The sequence below is a fragment of the Rhamphochromis longiceps genome, linkage group LG14 (assembly GCF_057381845.1).
Source record: "Rhamphochromis longiceps isolate RC_006_pf linkage group LG14, R_longiceps_female_GT1.1, whole genome shotgun sequence".
Lineage (NCBI taxonomy): Eukaryota > Metazoa > Chordata > Actinopteri > Cichliformes > Cichlidae > Rhamphochromis > Rhamphochromis longiceps.
This window is the reverse complement of record NC_140570.1, coordinates 90,952-107,372: the sequence shown is the minus strand read 5'-3', so window position 1 is coordinate 107,372 and position 16,421 is coordinate 90,952. Positions and strand designations below refer to the sequence as shown.

General features: G+C 39.9%; 1 protein-coding gene and 1 long non-coding RNA gene across 2 annotated transcripts; both read right to left on the bottom strand.

Annotated features, from left to right (window-relative positions):
* Positions 1-857: 857 nt before the first annotated feature.
* On the bottom strand, positions 858-7,839 carry LOC146653320 (protein broad-minded-like). The gene is made up of 5 exons (XM_085380591.1): positions 7,745-7,839; positions 6,742-6,860; positions 5,351-5,470; positions 5,005-5,093; positions 858-861 (listed from the first exon to the last, which is right to left on the bottom strand). The coding sequence occupies exons 1-5, from the start codon at positions 7,806-7,808 to the stop codon at positions 858-860; spliced, it is 396 nt and encodes a 131-aa protein (XP_085236717.1). The 5' UTR covers positions 7,809-7,839.
* A 5,951-nt stretch (positions 7,840-13,790) lies between these two features.
* Positions 13,791-15,635, bottom strand: LOC146653319 (uncharacterized). The gene is made up of 3 exons (XR_014907222.1): positions 15,531-15,635; positions 14,138-14,257; positions 13,791-13,880 (listed from the first exon to the last, which is right to left on the bottom strand). It is a non-coding gene; the product is annotated as an uncharacterized LOC146653319 (long non-coding RNA).
* Positions 15,636-16,421: the final 786 nt, after the last annotated feature.

Sequence of the window (16,421 nt, the reverse complement as noted above, 5' to 3'; positions counted from 1 at the left end):
TCAGTGCTGTATAACCCAGGGAATGTACTTTTTTTATATAATTGAATAGTAATGGAAATCATGAACTGTTTTTCAGAGGTCATAGATCAAATGAGCAGTAGAGTTTTTCTCACAGAATGGTTCTTTCACATAGAAAGCAGTGTGTGCTGCAGGTTTAGCAAATGGCCCATCATTTGTAAGCTCTGTCTGGACTATATCACTTTTTGAGGTCATCCTTCTTTCTGTCAGTCTGCCTTTTTATCGATGGCACAAACATATGTCACATCATGGAACACATGAGTGCTCCACAGCCAGCGCTGCTCAACACAGCAGGGAACTGTTCTTGCGTGGGTAAAGTCATAGGAGAGAATAGGTTTCAGAACGCAGCGGTGCTGTTATAAGCGAAGGGCTGATAAGTAATCAGACTTCTTTTCCCATAACCAGTTGAGTCGCCCCTTCTAGCCAATAGAAAGAATGCAGGATTAAAATATTTGTTCACTAGCTTCATTTTTTGACCTCTTTTGACAAGAGTACGGTATTTCCTGGAGCCTTTTGCATATGGATAAACCTAGTATCAGTATACAACTGATATGTGAATCCATTTATCAAAAAAGAACGCCTCTTCTTACTCTTTCTTACCCAAACAAAAACGGTTTGACAAATACATTTCTCCCTAAGCTGCCTTAAGTCTCCTTTATACCGACAACACAAAAACAACAACAACAACTTATAATATAAGCCTTAAGCATCACAGCTGACAAGTGTTTGTTGTGTCCAAATAACTGCAATAGTACCTGAACTGTGCAGAGCCACAACTCCCGGAGCAGTTGCTGCCACCTGTGTCACCATCACCCCGTAGCCAAACTTCTCGCAGCTGCTCACCTACAGAAAACACACAGAAATCTCATACCCCTAGAAATATTTCAGCCTTTCACTATCACAGTTTTTGGTTATCAGGTAAAAAATGAATGAGAGTTTGGAAAAAGGATGGAAAAGGTTTAGGTCAAATGTAGTACTAATGTATCATAAAGGGAGATGTGTAAGTAAATCTGGGATTCTGGAAAGGCACAACATAATGTAGTTAAACATGCTGTGGAGAATTTAAATTGTAAATTGATATTGGAGTGTGCAGGCCCTTCATTAATTACAACACAATGCCACAACTAAAAATAGACAAAATATAATTACATTCCATAATTAAAGTGTAATGCCAAACTAGAGAAGCAATTACAATGGTGCGTAAACAATGGCAGTAAATTAAGCCCACGGGGGATCAGCTAAGGTTTGCAGCAAGCCTGAGTGTTTGTGTGTTTACAATTTGAATCTTAGACTCAGACCCTGTGACAAGGTCTGTGAAAACCACGTTTTTATGCCTGAAATACTACAGTACTACACTCCCACCAGATGAGCTCATGCAGCCTGTCACGAACCGGGACATACAACCATGACAAAACAGGAGATGCACACACAATTTATTGTGTTATTAATTTAGATCAACTGTGCTAATATAGTATACCAAAATGAAAACAATAACTCAAATTTCAGATATTTGAGGTTGTGCTGAAAATAATGGTGCCAAATAAGGCAAGAAAAACATATTTTAAAGGTGAAATATAGAGGTAAAATCAAAAATAGTCAAGAACGGCCAATTATACCCTGGACCACAGAGGGTTAAATTTGAAAACGGTTTAAAAAAAAACATCCCCATTCTAAAATGTCATGTGACAATCTGATTCATGAAGAGTGATGATGTCACAAGGACATGTGATGATGTCACAAGGACATGTGATGATGTCACAAGCACATGCCTTTGAGCCTTTGAAGTTTTTCTATAAATAGGGGTCAGGAGCAGCAAGTTTTAGTCAGTTTGTTCGCAGCCTTCAAACGTTCGACCAGAGCTATATTTGAAAGTATTTGTAAACCTCTGTAACATCACGCTCCAAAGCCCTGTGACGTTTCTGTGTTCTGTGACGTTGTCCCAAAGAAAGACCTTTAAATGCGATAAATAGCCTAAACGTTTTCGTTTATGACTAGTTTACCGTGTTATGACTGTGAACAGGGGGGAAGTCGCGCAAGAGAAATGTCGACCAAAACAATTGCAAGTAAGCCAAAGTCAGTTCCTAAAAGTCAACCCGCAGGTGTTTCCACCACCATCAGACCCTCCACTTCTGTAAGACCTCCATTAAGAATAACTGATGCAAAGAAAACCGCTCGGGTGGGAAAAACTCAGAATGGAAGACCGGCAGCTGTGAAACAGCCCCCGAAGAGGGATATGAAAAAGAATGTGGACAGTAAACTGGTCAGCTTAATTACAAATGAAATTGTATACAGTGGAGCGACTGTGTCATTTGATGACATCGCAGGGCAGGATCTGGCAAAGCAAGCACTTCAAGAAATTGTCATCCTTCCTGCCTTAAGACCTGATCTCTTTACTGGTCTGAGAGCTCCTGCACGTGGCTTGCTTTTATTTGGCCCACCAGGAAATGGGAAGACCATGCTCGCCAAAGCAGTTGCTGCAGAGTCTAATGCAACATTCTTCAACATCAGTGCTGCTAGTTTGACCTCCAAATATGTGGGAGAAGGCGAGAAGCTCGTACGAGCACTCTTTGCAGTTGCAAGAGAGAGACAGCCCTCAGTAATCTTCATCGATGAAGTGGACGGCTTGCTCTGTCAAAGGAGGGAGGGGGAGCACGACGCCTCTCGCCGTTTAAAAACTGAGTTCCTCATTGAGTTTGACGGGTTGCAGTCAGGAAAGGATGACAGAGTACTTGTAATGGGAGCAACGAACAGGCCCCAGGAGCTCGATGAAGCAATATTAAGGCGCTTTGCAAAAAGAGTATATGTGACCTTACCCGATGAGAAGACAAGATTTACGCTGCTGAAAAATCTTTTGGGAACGCACGGGAGTCCACTGAGCCAAGACGAACTGTCCTGTCTTGCAAAAGTGACTGAAGGATATTCAGGGAGCGATTTGACAGCATTAGCCAAAGATGCTGCACTTGGCCCAATAAGAGAGTTGGCACCAGAACAAGTCCGTGTTATAGCTGCTGCTGAGGTGCGCAACATTAAGATGAAAGACTTTGAGGATTCTCTGAAGCAAATCAAACCAACTGTTAGTCCAGCAACTCTTAACATGTACACCAAATAGAACAAAGATTTTGGTGGTCCTTCTTCAATAAATCCAAATCCAGTCAGGCTGGATGAAACAGAGTGCAAAAATAAAGAGCTTCTTCAAGAGAAAGAGCAACAGGAAAAAGAAAAAAAACGTATTCTCCAGGACTTGGAGAGAAGAAATCTACAACTGAACAAATTAATACAATGAAGGACAGAACACCTGAACTGGAAGGAGAAGTATTGGAAAAACGACGTTCAAAGATGCAGCGTAGGATCAATGAAATGGCGAAAAAACACTCAGAGGTCATTAATGAGATGTTGTTGAACTCAGACAACTTGAAGTGTGAAAACGCTGAAATGCTTGCACAAAAGCAGCAACAAGAGAAAATAAATGAAGACCTGCAGCGTAAGCTTCAAGAAATCACAAGAAGAAATGAGCAGTTAGAAAAGATGCACAAGGAAAAACAACAGCAAAATACAGACAAGTGCAATCTATTAAAAGAAATGGAGCAAAGATGCCAGAAACTTGAGAAGGAAGTTGAAGAAACAACCGATCAGTTGAGAACCCTCATCCTAGAGAAAAAAGTGGTCGTGGAAAAGCTCATGGAAAAGAAGAAAAAACGTTTCCGCTTCTTCTGGAGGAGGGACACTCCTGCTTTTTCTACTTTTTCTATTTTTTCTACTGCTGACGTCACCTCGTCTCCCTCCACCTCTGTTCCATCTTAATTTTCACCTCTCCTCTCCCCTTCTCTCCTAACACTTCTTCCCTCTCTCCTTCATCTTTTTTCACCCCAACCAGTCCCGGCAGTTGACTGCCCCTCGTGAGCCTGGTTCTGCCGGAAGTTTCTGCCCGTTTAAAGGCAGTTTTTCTTCCCCACTGTCGCCTAGTGCTTGCTCAGAGGGGATTGTTGGGGTTTTCTCTTTTCTTTTTTTTTCCCTTCTTATTACCATTTTCCTTTATTTACCGATTTGTTTTGTTTACTTTTCTTTTATGTTGTTTCTTTATTTACTTGTTTAACTTTTTTTCAACTTATGTAATAAACTAATAAACCAATTGAATTTATCCTCTGCGTATTTTACATCTAATCTTTAAAGAATATTTCCAAAACATTTTCAAACATCACGATCTGTCTTTTGTTTGCTTGTTAAAACCCCGTAAATGGTGGAGTAAAAACCCTGTGATATGGTTTAAAACATCAAAATAGACTAAACAACTAGTCTAAAACTAAGAGACACAGGATAAAGTTGGTGTGAAGGTTTCAGTCTGTGAATGAATCTAAGCACCATCACCTTAACTTTAAATTCATCTCTGTTACCCTCTTTGTGACTGAACTCTGACCGTGAGCACCACAGCCACTGCGCACCAGTCACACACACTTTAAATCCATCACAGTAAACCAGTTAGTTTACCTCAGTTTGTTTTGCAGCACATTTCACAACATGCAAAAGCATAATGTGCCATGTACAGACTCAAAATCTGATTTAAAAACATGAGGACTGACCTGTAAGCTTTACATTTACAGTTTATCACATACCACTGAGGTTCTTACCTGTAATTCTAAGCCCTCTTCTTCCTTTTCTGGTTTAAAACATCAAATTAGACTAAACAACTAGTCTAAAACCAAGAGACACTTAAATATTAAGTTAAACCTCTGGGGTTGCCGGACGCGCCGGCGCGTCAAAATCACATGACCAATTTAAGACGACACAGCTACAAGATGCAGCGATTCAGAGGCTGTATCCCAATTCAGGGTCTGCAGCCTTAAAGGCCGCATTTTAAGGCCGATTACGTCACCATGCCAGTCTCCTATTGCCAGAGGCTGAAGTGTGTGTGCAGTCACCAGGTGATAATCTGATATCGTCTACTTCCCCACTGATGTTAAGTAATATGAAAAAAATAATGAATCCCACCTTAGGCCGAATGTGTGACTCTCTTCGTAGTGGAAGAGAGAATGAATCTTCCCATCCGAATTCACGGCAATCAGTCTGTCAATCAAATCCTGTGGAGTAAAATGAGAGGCTTTGAACAAGAATGCACCGGATAGGGTGCAAAACGAAAACTGTGTGGAAATTTACAATGGGTAAGGTGGAGAACGTATATCAGTCTCAGTGTGAGAGGGTTTATTTGAATGCGTTTGAAGTAAAACAAATGGGTGGGTGGTGTTTGGAGGCCAAATAAAAAGTGCAAACATGCCCTCAGATGGATGACAAAAAAAAACTGCAGTGTGTGGAAAAGAAGAAGAAGAAAAACACTTACAGGTATGGAGGTTGGCATCTCCCTCAGGGTGTATTCGCTTTTGTTGGCCAAAGACTGTCGGCCCAGCAGTTGCCACACCGACTGGGAAGAGGAGAGGAGGTTGACCAAGTACAGGAAGGACTGAAGAGGAAAGTAAATACAGCAGCTGTTAGAGAGAAAAAATGTATTTGCTTTTAAAGACCATTGTGAATGCATTTGTGCACGTCATGGATTGATCAAATCCTAACACATAATAATAATATAACACTATTCAACTACAAACACTACCGATAATATGACAAATAATATCTGTAGTATTCAAAGCAAAACAAAATGTAAAAAGAATTTATGATTGCAAAGGTAAAACATGGTTTACCACACTCTCAAAACTGAATAAGACATATATTCTGAGCAGAGTGGTTGAGCAGAAACCTATTGCAGCCTGAAGAATATTAAACTACAGGAAAGCTCCCTGCATTTTTCACTGGGTCTGGTAGAACAGGGAAAACATATCATCAAAAGCATCAAAGGAAAAAAAGAGAGACACTTGCACAAACGAGCTACAACTTAGATTATATTAAACAGCTTCAAAGAAACGTAAAGAAAAAAACAAGATACGATGGATTTTTTTTTCTAAAATAGAAATATCTATACTTTCATGTGTCTTCTGATGTTTCTGTGCATGTGTGAACTTATCTTCATATGTACTACCAAACCTCCTACTGTACTTAGCACAGATTAAAGCAAAGACTCGAGTTAATTCACCAAAGTGCTGGTGTGTGTATATTTAGTTTTCCTTTGACCTCAGCATATATGTATAACCCACTGATAAGGCAGACTTTAAAGTCGCCTGTGGCAGGACACAGTTTACACATCACTGGCTGTCCGTATTCACTTGGCTAGTCTCTCTGAGAGAGATGACTTGGCTGCTGTCAGAGGCCAAGCATCAGACACACACAGACAGGCTCACGCTGGAGCTTGTTGAAGCTTTCCTGAGAGAAATTCTGCCAAAAACATAACTAAAAATGCAGTCTTATGAAAGTAAGGCTTATTTGCCCAGACACCCATAAACCAATCAGCAAAAAGCCTTTCTTGTTAACAAAATCACTATTGCCAGTTTCTTAAATATGAATATTCACAAGTGAATTTTCTACATGGCTGCTGGTATCACAGCAACACATGGACCACTATTCTGAGTCCTGGGTTAATAATAATTGGAATCAATTTAATTTTAATCAATTTAAACACCTTTGTAACCAGTGAGCTAAAAACATGATGGAAAAGCAAAACTTCTAAGAGATCTGTGTCTGTACTATTATGTAGATATCTAAAAATTGGGGCACTGTGGGCTCCAGGAAGTTTCTCCTTCTCCCTCTCTCACACACACACACGCACGCACATACATACAATACCTTAATGCAACTCCTATCTGTGGGGTCAATGGGAGTTGGTTTGGGACGGACCACTCTGATGTCGTCACTGCTGCACTCAAGAACAGACCATAGCTCTAGTACCAGGGCCCGAATAAAGCCTGAGACAGAACACGGAGAAATTTGTTGTACCAAACATTTATTTGAAATAGCAGCAACTAAAATTATTAACAGTGCTTTAATAAATAAACGACTGACTTTGTTATTGTGTCCAATCTTTTAAAGAAATCTGTCTTTGCATTGCTGGCACCGTTTTGATTGGAGGATTTGAATCTCAGGAAGGAAGGAATTTATAATGCCACTCCCTTTGATCCCATTTAATCTCTTCCCTGTTGCACTTTGGCCTGTCAGTAACTACATTTGAATTTTGCAGCTCAAGCTTGCACATAAAGGCTGGATAAAAACGTTAATGCAATCAAAATGTACGCAGCCCTCGCTGGAAAACTGGGGATACAGTACAGTACATAAATGATGAAGCAAAGACAAAACATTAGTGTCATGGAAGAAGAAATAGTCAGTGCATCACGGGAAGCTCCCAGCAATAAAACCTGCATTTGTATTGACACATAAACCTTAATTTGTGAGCAATTTTCAGTGTATTTCAGTTAAATTAACGAGACAAATATAACAAAAGGGATTTTATACTTAGAAGAAGAATATGAAATTGAAATATTAAACTAAGAAAACTATAAATACTGCAGTTCTAGAGTTACAGATATACAATTAAGCTTTGCATATCAGTGCTGTATAACCCAGGGAATGTACTTTTTTTTTTTTTATAATTGAATAGTAATGGAAATCATGAACTGTTTTTCAGAGGTCATAGATCAAATGAGCAGTAGAGTTTTTCTCACAGAATGGTTCTTTCACATAGAAAGCAGTGTGTGCTGCAGGTTTAGCAAATGGCCCATCATTTGTATCTCCAGTGTCTGTTGAAGTGTACAGTATCTGTGTGTGTGCATGACCGTCGGTGCTCTCTGCTCACTCGGGTTCAGAGGTACAGGGAGGAGGCTCAGCAGGAGTAGAGGCAGCTGCTTCATCACAAACATGCCAGGTGCAGGCGGTAAAGGCCCTTTCTGTTTCCTCTCAACCCTCCTGCCAAAGCCATAGAACTCTGCCGAGGTGAACCAGACAACACAATATAGACATTTTTCCCTGTTCCTACATGGAAACACAAGATCAAACGGGCATTTTTTTTTGGCATAAATATGTATATCATATCGGACTCAGTTTGTTCCTGTTATTGTTTTTGCACTGTACTTGTCATCCATTCCAGTGAAACGATGCAGAAGGTTGTAGGTTGTGCAATAGTGCCATCTAGAGGTGAAGTAACATCACACTGCCCGTGCTCTTGTCTCGTCACGGTGTTTGCGTGTTTCTCCCTCTCTGCACACTCATGGGAATGTGCTGTCAGGCAGGACTCAGCGTTATATTCACAATATGTGGAAAATATATTGATATTGAATGTTCAAATATGAGGATATGTATAATGTATAGGTTGACTTTGCTCTACCTACACTTCTGGCAGAGCAGCAGTTGCAATGCGAACACATAATTAAACGGTGTATTTATAGGAACAGATTTCTTGCCTATGGCAGACAAAGTGATTTTAAACGTGTAAAAGGTTTCATTCACAGATGATTTATTACTATCACACCCTGGAGACTTTATAAAGAGCACTGCTGCAAAAGCAGCCTAAACAAACTTGTACAGTAGGTCACGCTGGTTTAGTTTTTCATCAAAATGCTTTTTTTCTTTTACTATTATTTTTGAAAACGTTACAGCACTGGTGGACATTTCCTACCAAATAAGAACTAGACACTACTGTTATGTAGTGGTTAATTGGAAAACTGTTTTATCACGAATTTCTTATTTAGAAATAATTAAAATTTTATTTGATGTTTTTTTTTTTTTTGGATGGATACTGTTATTGCAGTGATGCTGTAATTAAACTGTCTTCACCCCAGTAGAATAATTGCATGACTCCATCACTGAAGTGGAGGGTTTGCTTTGGAGGGGAAACGCACAGTGTCTCTTTAGTAGCATGGTGGTTGGATCCCACATTTGTTTCTTATGTAACATTGTAAATAGCTGCTAAGACAGCATATCTATTGGACAAGCACATATTATACATACTTTGCACGTGCAGTATTTAATAGAAAGCAGTGTGTGCTGCAGGTTTAGCAAATGGCCCATCATTTGTAAGCTCTGTCTGGACTATATCACTTTTTGAGGTCATCCTTCTTTCTGTCAGACTGCCTTTTTATCGATGGCACAAACATATGTCACATCATGGAACACATGAGTGCTCCACAGCCAGCGCTGCTCAACACAGCAGGGAACTGTTCTTGCGTGGGTAAAGTCATAGGAGAGAATAGGTTTCAGAACGCAGCGGTGCTGTTATAAGCGAAGGGCTGATAAGTAATCAGACTTCTTTTCCCATAACCAGTTGAGTCGCCCCTTCTAGCCAATAGAAAGAATGCAGGATTAAAATATTTGTTCACTAGCTTCATTTTTTGACCTCTTTTGACAAGAGTACGGTATTTCCTGGAGCCTTTTGCATATGGATAAACCTAGTATCAGTATACAACTGATATGTGAATCCATTTATCAAAAAAGAACGCCTCTTCTTACTCTTTCTTACCCAAACAAAAACGGTTTGACAAATACATTTCTCCCTAAGCTGCCTTAAGTCTCCTTTATACCGACAACACAAAAACAACAACAACAACTTATAATATAAGCCTTAAGCATCACAGCTGACAAGTGTTTGTTGTGTCCAAATAACTGCAATAGTACCTGAACTGTGCAGAGCCACAACTCCCGGAGCAGTTGCTGCCACCTGTGTCACCATCACCCCGTAGCCAAACTTCTCGCAGCTGCTCACCTACAGAAAACACACAGAAATCTCATACCCCTAGAAATATTTCAGCCTTTCACTATCACAGTTTTTGGTTATCAGGTAAAAAATGAATGAGAGTTTGGAAAAAGGATGGAAAAGGTTTAGGTCAAATGTAGTACTAATGTATCATAAAGGGAGATGTGTAAGTAAATCTGGGATTCTGGAAAGGCACAACATAATGTAGTTAAACATGCTGTGGAGAATTTAAATTGTAAATTGATATTGGAGTGTGCAGGCCCTTCATTAATTACAACACAATGCCACAACTAAAAATAGACAAAATATAATTACATTCCATAATTAAAGTGTAATGCCAAACTAGAGAAGCAATTACAATGGTGCGTAAACAATGGCAGTAAATTAAGCCCACGGGGGATCAGCTAAGGTTTGCAGCAAGCCTGAGTGTTTGTGTGTTTACAATTTGAATCTTAGACTCAGACCCTGTGACAAGGTCTGTGAAAACCACGTTTTTATGCCTGAAATACTACAGTACTACACTCCCACCAGATGAGCTCATGCAGCCTGTCACGAACCGGGACATACAACCATGACAAAACAGGAGATGCACACACAATTTATTGTGTTATTAATTTAGATCAACTGTGCTAATATAGTATACCAAAATGAAAACAATAACTCAAATTTCAGATATTTGAGGTTGTGCTGAAAATAATGGTGCCAAATAAGGCAAGAAAAACATATTTTAAAGGTGAAATATAGAGGTAAAATCAAAAATAGTCAAGAACGGCCAATTATACCCTGGACCACAGAGGGTTAAATTTGAAAACGGTTTAAAAAAAAACATCCCCATTCTAAAATGTCATGTGACAATCTGATTCATGAAGAGTGATGATGTCACAAGGACATGTGATGATGTCACAAGGACATGTGATGATGTCACAAGCACATGCCTTTGAGCCTTTGAAGTTTTTCTATAAATAGGGGTCAGGAGCAGCAAGTTTTAGTCAGTTTGTTCGCAGCCTTCAAACGTTCGACCAGAGCTATATTTGAAAGTATTTGTAAACCTCTGTAACATCACGCTCCAAAGCCCTGTGACGTTTCTGTGTTCTGTGACGTTGTCCCAAAGAAAGACCTTTAAATGCGATAAATAGCCTAAACGTTTTCGTTTATGACTAGTTTACCGTGTTATGACTGTGAACAGGGGGGAAGTCGCGCAAGAGAAATGTCGACCAAAACAATTGCAAGTAAGCCAAAGTCAGTTCCTAAAAGTCAACCCGCAGGTGTTTCCACCACCATCAGACCCTCCACTTCTGTAAGACCTCCATTAAGAATAACTGATGCAAAGAAAACCGCTCGGGTGGGAAAAACTCAGAATGGAAGACCGGCAGCTGTGAAACAGCCCCCGAAGAGGGATATGAAAAAGAATGTGGACAGTAAACTGGTCAGCTTAATTACAAATGAAATTGTATACAGTGGAGCGACTGTGTCATTTGATGACATCGCAGGGCAGGATCTGGCAAAGCAAGCACTTCAAGAAATTGTCATCCTTCCTGCCTTAAGACCTGATCTCTTTACTGGTCTGAGAGCTCCTGCACGTGGCTTGCTTTTATTTGGCCCACCAGGAAATGGGAAGACCATGCTCGCCAAAGCAGTTGCTGCAGAGTCTAATGCAACATTCTTCAACATCAGTGCTGCTAGTTTGACCTCCAAATATGTGGGAGAAGGCGAGAAGCTCGTACGAGCACTCTTTGCAGTTGCAAGAGAGAGACAGCCCTCAGTAATCTTCATCGATGAAGTGGACGGCTTGCTCTGTCAAAGGAGGGAGGGGGAGCACGACGCCTCTCGCCGTTTAAAAACTGAGTTCCTCATTGAGTTTGACGGGTTGCAGTCAGGAAAGGATGACAGAGTACTTGTAATGGGAGCAACGAACAGGCCCCAGGAGCTCGATGAAGCAATATTAAGGCGCTTTGCAAAAAGAGTATATGTGACCTTACCCGATGAGAAGACAAGATTTACGCTGCTGAAAAATCTTTTGGGAACGCACGGGAGTCCACTGAGCCAAGACGAACTGTCCTGTCTTGCAAAAGTGACTGAAGGATATTCAGGGAGCGATTTGACAGCATTAGCCAAAGATGCTGCACTTGGCCCAATAAGAGAGTTGGCACCAGAACAAGTCCGTGTTATAGCTGCTGCTGAGGTGCGCAACATTAAGATGAAAGACTTTGAGGATTCTCTGAAGCAAATCAAACCAACTGTTAGTCCAGCAACTCTTAACATGTACACCAAATAGAACAAAGATTTTGGTGGTCCTTCTTCAATAAATCCAAATCCAGTCAGGCTGGATGAAACAGAGTGCAAAAATAAAGAGCTTCTTCAAGAGAAAGAGCAACAGGAAAAAGAAAAAAAACGTATTCTCCAGGACTTGGAGAGAAGAAATCTACAACTGAACAAATTAATACAATGAAGGACAGAACACCTGAACTGGAAGGAGAAGTATTGGAAAAACGACGTTCAAAGATGCAGCGTAGGATCAATGAAATGGCGAAAAAACACTCAGAGGTCATTAATGAGATGTTGTTGAACTCAGACAACTTGAAGTGTGAAAACGCTGAAATGCTTGCACAAAAGCAGCAACAAGAGAAAATAAATGAAGACCTGCAGCGTAAGCTTCAAGAAATCACAAGAAGAAATGAGCAGTTAGAAAAGATGCACAAGGAAAAACAACAGCAAAATACAGACAAGTGCAATCTATTAAAAGAAATGGAGCAAAGATGCCAGAAACTTGAGAAGGAAGTTGAAGAAACAACCGATCAGTTGAGAACCCTCATCCTAGAGAAAAAAGTGGTCGTGGAAAAGCTCATGGAAAAGAAGAAAAAACGTTTCCGCTTCTTCTGGAGGAGGGACACTCCTGCTTTTTCTACTCTTTCTATTTTTTCTACTGCTGACGTCACCTCGTCTCCCTCCACCTCTGTTCCATCTTAATTTTCACCTCTCCTCTCCCCTTCTCTCCTAACACTTCTTCCCTCTCTCCTTCATCTTTTTTCACCCCAACCAGTCCCGGCAGTTGACTGCCCCTCGTGAGCCTGGTTCTGCCGGAAGTTTCTGCCCGTTTAAAGGCAGTTTTTCTTCCCCACTGTCGCCTAGTGCTTGCTCAGAGGGGATTGTTGGGGTTTTCTCTTTTCTTTTTTTTCCCCTTCTTATTACCATTTTCCTTTATTTACCGATTTGTTTTGTTTACTTTTCTTTTACGTTGTTTCTTTATTTACTTGTTTAACTTTTTTTCAACTTATGTAATAAACTAATAAACCAATTGAATTTGTCCTCTGCGTATTTTACATCTAATCTTTAAAGAATATTTCCAAAACATTTTCAAACATCACGATCTGTCTTTTGTTTGCTTGTTAAAACCCCGTAAATGGTGAAGTAAAAACCCTGTGATATGGTTTAAAACATCAAAATAGACTAAACAACTAGTCTAAAACTAAGAGACACAGGATAAAGTTGGTGTGAAGGTTTCAGTCTGTGAATGAATCTAAGCACCATCACCTTAACTTTAAATTCATCTCTGTTACCCTCTTTGTGACTGAACTCTGACCGTGAGCACCACAGCCACTGCGCACCAGTCACACACACTTTAAATCCATCACAGTAAACCAGTTAGTTTACCTCAGTTTGTTTTGCAGCACATTTCACAACATGCAAAAGCATAATGTGCCATGTACAGACTCAAAATCTGATTTAAAAACATGAGGACTGACCTGTAAGCTTTACATTTACAGTTTATCACATACCACTGAGCAGTTCTTACCTGTAATTCTAAGCCCTCTTCTTCCTTTTCTGGTTTAAAACATCAAATTAGACTAAACAACTAGTCTAAAACCAAGAGACACTTAAATATTAAGTTAAACCTCTGGGGTTGCCGGACGCGCCGGCGCGTCAAAATCACATGACCAATTTAAGACGACACAGCTACAAGATGCAGCGATTCAGAGGCTGTATCCCAATTCAGGGTCTGCAGCCTTAAAGGCCGCATTTTAAGGCCGATTACGTCACCATGCCAGTCTCCTATTGCCAGAGGCTGAAGTGTGTGTGCAGTCACCAGGTGATAATCTGATATCGTCTACTTCCCCACTGATGTTAAGTAATATGAAAAAAATAATGAATCCCACCTTAGGCCGAATGTGTGACTCTCTTCGTAGTGGAAGAGAGAATGAATCTTCCCATCCGAATTCACGGCAATCAGTCTGTCAATCAAATCCTGTGGAGTAAAATGAGAGGCTTTGAACAAGAATGCACCGGATAGGGTGCAAAACGAAAACTGTGTGGAAATTTACAATGGGTAAGGTGGAGAACGTATATCAGTCTCAGTGTGAGAGGGTTTATTTGAATGCGTTTGAAGTAAAACAAATGGGTGGGTGGTGTTTGGAGGCCAAATAAAAAGTGCAAACATGCCCTCAGATGGATGACAAAAAAAAACTGCAGTGTGTGGAAAAGAAGAAGAAGAAAAACACTTACAGGTATGGAGGTTGGCATCTCCCTCAGGGTGTATTCGCTTTTGTTGGCCAAAGACTGTCGGCCCAGCAGTTGCCACACCGACTGGGAAGAGGAGAGGAGGTTGACCAAGTACAGGAAGGACTGAAGAGGAAAGTAAATACAGCAGCTGTTAGAGAGAAAAAATGTATTTGCTTTTAAAGACCATTGTGAATGCATTTGTGCACGTCATGGATTGATCAAATCCTAACACATAATAATAATATAACACTATTCAACTACAAACACTACCGATAATATGACAAATAATATCTGTAGTATTCAAAGCAAAACAAAATGTAAAAAGAATTTATGATTGCAAAGATAAAACATGGTTTACCACACTCTCAAAACTGAATAAGACATATATTCTGAGCAGAGTGGTTGAGCAGAAACCTATTGCAGCCTGAAGAATATTAAACTACAGGAAAGCTCCCTGCATTTTTCACTGGGTCTGGTAGAACAGGGAAAATATATCATCAAAAGCATCAAAGGAAAAAAAGAGAGACACTTGCACAAACGAGCTACAACTTAGATTATATTAAACAGCTTCAAAGAAACGTAAAGAAAAAAACAAGATACGATGGATTTTTTTTTCTAAAATAGAAATATCTATACTTTCATGTGTCTTCTGATGTTTCTGTGCATGTGTGAACTTATCTTCATATGTACTACCAAACCTCCTACTGTACTTAGCACAGATTAAAGCAAAGACTCGAGTTAATTCACCAAAGTGCTGGTGTGTGTATATTTAGTTTTCCTTTGACCTCAGCATATATGTATAACCCACTGATAAGGCAGACTTTAAAGTCGCCTGTGGCAGGACACAGTTTACACATCACTGGCTGTCCGTATTCACTTGGCTAGTCTCTCTGAGAGAGATGACTTGGCTGCTGTCAGAGGCCAAGCATCAGACACACACAGACAGGCTCACGCTGGAGCTTGTTGAAGCTTTCCTGAGAGAAATTCTGCCAAAAACATAACTAAAAATGCAGTCTTATGAAAGTAAGGCTTATTTGCCCAGACACCCATAAACCAATCAGCAAAAAGCCTTTCTTGTTAACAAAATCACTATTGCCAGTTTCTTAAATATGAATATTCACAAGTGAATTTTCTACATGGCTGCTGGTATCACAGCAACACATGGACCACTATTCTGAGTCCTGGGTTAATAATAATTGGAATCAATTTAATTTTAATCAATTTAAACACCTTTGTAACCAGTGAGCTAAAAACATGATGGAAAAGCAAAACTTCTAAGAGATCTGTGTCTGTACTATTATGTAGATATCTAAAAATTGGGGCATTGTGGGCTCCAGGAAGTTTCTCCTTCTCCCTCTCTCTCTCACACACACACGCACGCACATACATACAATACCTTAATGCAACTCCTATCTGTGGGGTCAATGGGAGTTGGTTTGGGACGGACCACTCTGATGTCGTCACTGCTGCACTCAAGAACAGACCATAGCTCTAGTACCAGGGCCCGAATAAAGCCTGAGACAGAACACGGAGAAATTTGTTGTACCAAACATTTATTTGAAATAGCAGCAACTAAAATTATTAACAGTGCTTTAATAAATAAACGACTGACTTTGTTATTGTGTGCAATCCTTTAAAGAAATCTGTCTTTGCATTGCTGGCACCGTTTTGATTGGAGGATTTGAATCTCAGGAAGGAAGGAATTTATAATGCCACTCCCTTTGATCCCATTTAATCTCTTCCCTGTTGCACTTTGGCCTGTCAGTAACTACATTTGAATTTTGCAGCTCAAGCTTGCACATAAAGGCTGGATAAAAACGTTAATGCAATCAAAATGTACGCAGCCCTCGCTGGAAAACTGGGGATACAGTACAGTACATAAATGATGAAGCAAAGACAAAACATTAGTGTCATGGAAGAAGAAATAGTCAGTGCATCACGGGAAGCTCCCAGCAATAAAACCTGCATTTGTATTGACACATAAACCTTAATTTGTGAGCAATTTTCAGTGTATTTCAGTTAAATTAACGAGACAAATATAACAAAAGGGATTTTATACTTAGAAGAAGAATATGAAATTGAAATATTAAACTAAGAAAACTATAAATACTGCAGTTCTAGAGTTACAGATATACAATTAAGCTTTGCATATCAGTGCTGTATAACCCAGGGAATGTACTTTTTTTTTTTTTATAATTGAATAGTAATGGAAATCATGAACTGTTTTTCAGAGGTCATAGATCAAATGAGCAGTAGAGTTTTTCTCACAGAATGGTTCTTTCACATA